Source organism: Lactuca sativa, chromosome 3 (genome assembly GCF_002870075.4).
Source record: "Lactuca sativa cultivar Salinas chromosome 3, Lsat_Salinas_v11, whole genome shotgun sequence".
NCBI lineage: Eukaryota > Viridiplantae > Streptophyta > Magnoliopsida > Asterales > Asteraceae > Lactuca > Lactuca sativa.
The window spans coordinates 265,731,723-265,733,402 of record NC_056625.2 but is presented as its reverse complement, the minus strand read 5'-3'; the positions used below and the strand labels follow the sequence as shown (position 1 = coordinate 265,733,402).

Sequence of the window (1,680 nt, the reverse complement as noted above, 5' to 3'; positions counted from 1 at the left end):
GTGACACCCAAGTAACATCATTTTTTTGAGTGAAAGGAAACTTTCCAACTTGGTGGGGGATTGTTGGAAATTATGAAGGCGTAATAGCAAGTTACCTATTTTCCTTTATCCCATATTGGTGTGGGAAGAAACCTTGTGTAGGTTTATAAGGCTTTTCACATAATAGGCCTTCAAAGGATTTGGTGGATCAAGGGATGGGCTAAGCCCACATACGCACGCCTAGCCTAGCCTAGAACTAGCCTATGTCACGAGCGCGAAATGACATGATTTAGGTGCACTTGGCACTTAGCTCGATGCATTGGTCACTAGGAGCCGAAGAGCTTTTATTTTTGGCGAGTTCGAGTCAACTCAGTTTGATCAATCCGGTCAAACGATTGACCAACATTGACTACGTGAATAAGGTAACAAAATATTCTAGAAGCTTAGAAATCGGCTTTCTTGGAGAGCAAGTCGTCGCCCTAGTGTTTCTAAGGGGTCGGCCTATGAGGGGCCCCTTTATTGCCTTCTAGGGTTTCGATATTTATAAATACCGCTCTCTGGGATTCGTATTTGACGCACGAAAATTCAAGGCTCTCTCAGTATTATTGGCGATTTCTTCTAGTTTCTTAGTATTCACTTTGTGTTTATCATTTTCCATTGTTGTTGGAAACTTGGTAAATCTGCATTAAATCCTAGGGTTTTACTCTGTTGCTTACAGCCGAGAGAAGCGAAATAAAACCTTTAAGGACAGGAGTCTGATACGTGTAGGTTTCTAAGATCAAGATCGGTCGTTAGCAAGTCGGTTTTACATACTGTCTTGTGATTACTTTCGTCCAATAACATGACACTCTCCTTCCACCTTTCTTATAATCATATCTAATCGAGAATGATTGATCTGGTAATCTTATTAATAATAATTGTATCTATTATTCGTAACTAATCGATATATAATTCTCAATATTATTTGTCCGTTTCTTTGCGTGTTTGTTGGTTGTGTTTACAATAGAAAATATGTATGATATAATTATTTTGAAAATTATTATGTAGGAAATTTGTCCGAAATCCATAAAAATGTGGTGTATGGGGAGAGGGTCGGTTCTTCGGATGGCATTTATTTGTTATAAATTTGTTAGAAGCATTGCCGGAAATATGTAAGAAAAGTTCTTTGAGGACTATTTGCAACGAAATTTGTTTTGTCGAAAAGTGTCGTGAATAGTTGTTTCCAACACATTTCTAATGAATATGGTCGTCAAAACTCCCTAGTTTTGTAGTAGTGTAACCAAGTTTGCTCTAATACCAATTGGTTGAGGATCTTTTAACCTCCAAACAATAAGCTAGTTAAGTGTATAATTATAAATTATAAATGATATAATATAAACAATAACATAAAATGAAGAACAAGAAATGTAAATTAGAATAAACATGAACAAGTTTCTATAAAACCATAAACGTTTATTTATAGAAGTAGATTCACGAGTATATGAGGGACAACTAGTACAAAGATGTAAATACTACGTACGTTATGAGAATCACGTCTCTAATAAAACAGTACATTGACACAAAATACAGATATGCTAAGATATTATGCCTTATACAAAAGTACTATAATAGTCAACTTATCATAACACTATAGAGCTAGACCTAGACTCGTTGGATCACTAAATTTTGAGAGAGAGAGAGAGAGAGAGAGAGAGAGAGAGA

At 35.8% G+C, this 1,680-nt stretch overlaps 1 protein-coding gene across 1 annotated transcript in view; it reads left to right on the top strand.

Moving 5' to 3' along the window:
• The first annotated feature begins 293 nt into the window (after nucleotides 1–293).
• Nucleotides 294–1,680, top strand: part of LOC111919132 (transcriptional regulator SUPERMAN) — a 2,415-nt gene continuing 1,028 nt past the window's right edge. Inside the window, exon 1 of the mRNA XM_023914745.3 lies at nucleotides 294–401. Within this exon, the coding sequence (XP_023770513.2) occupies nucleotides 294–401 (108 nt within the window). The remainder of the gene's footprint in view (nucleotides 402–1,680) is intronic.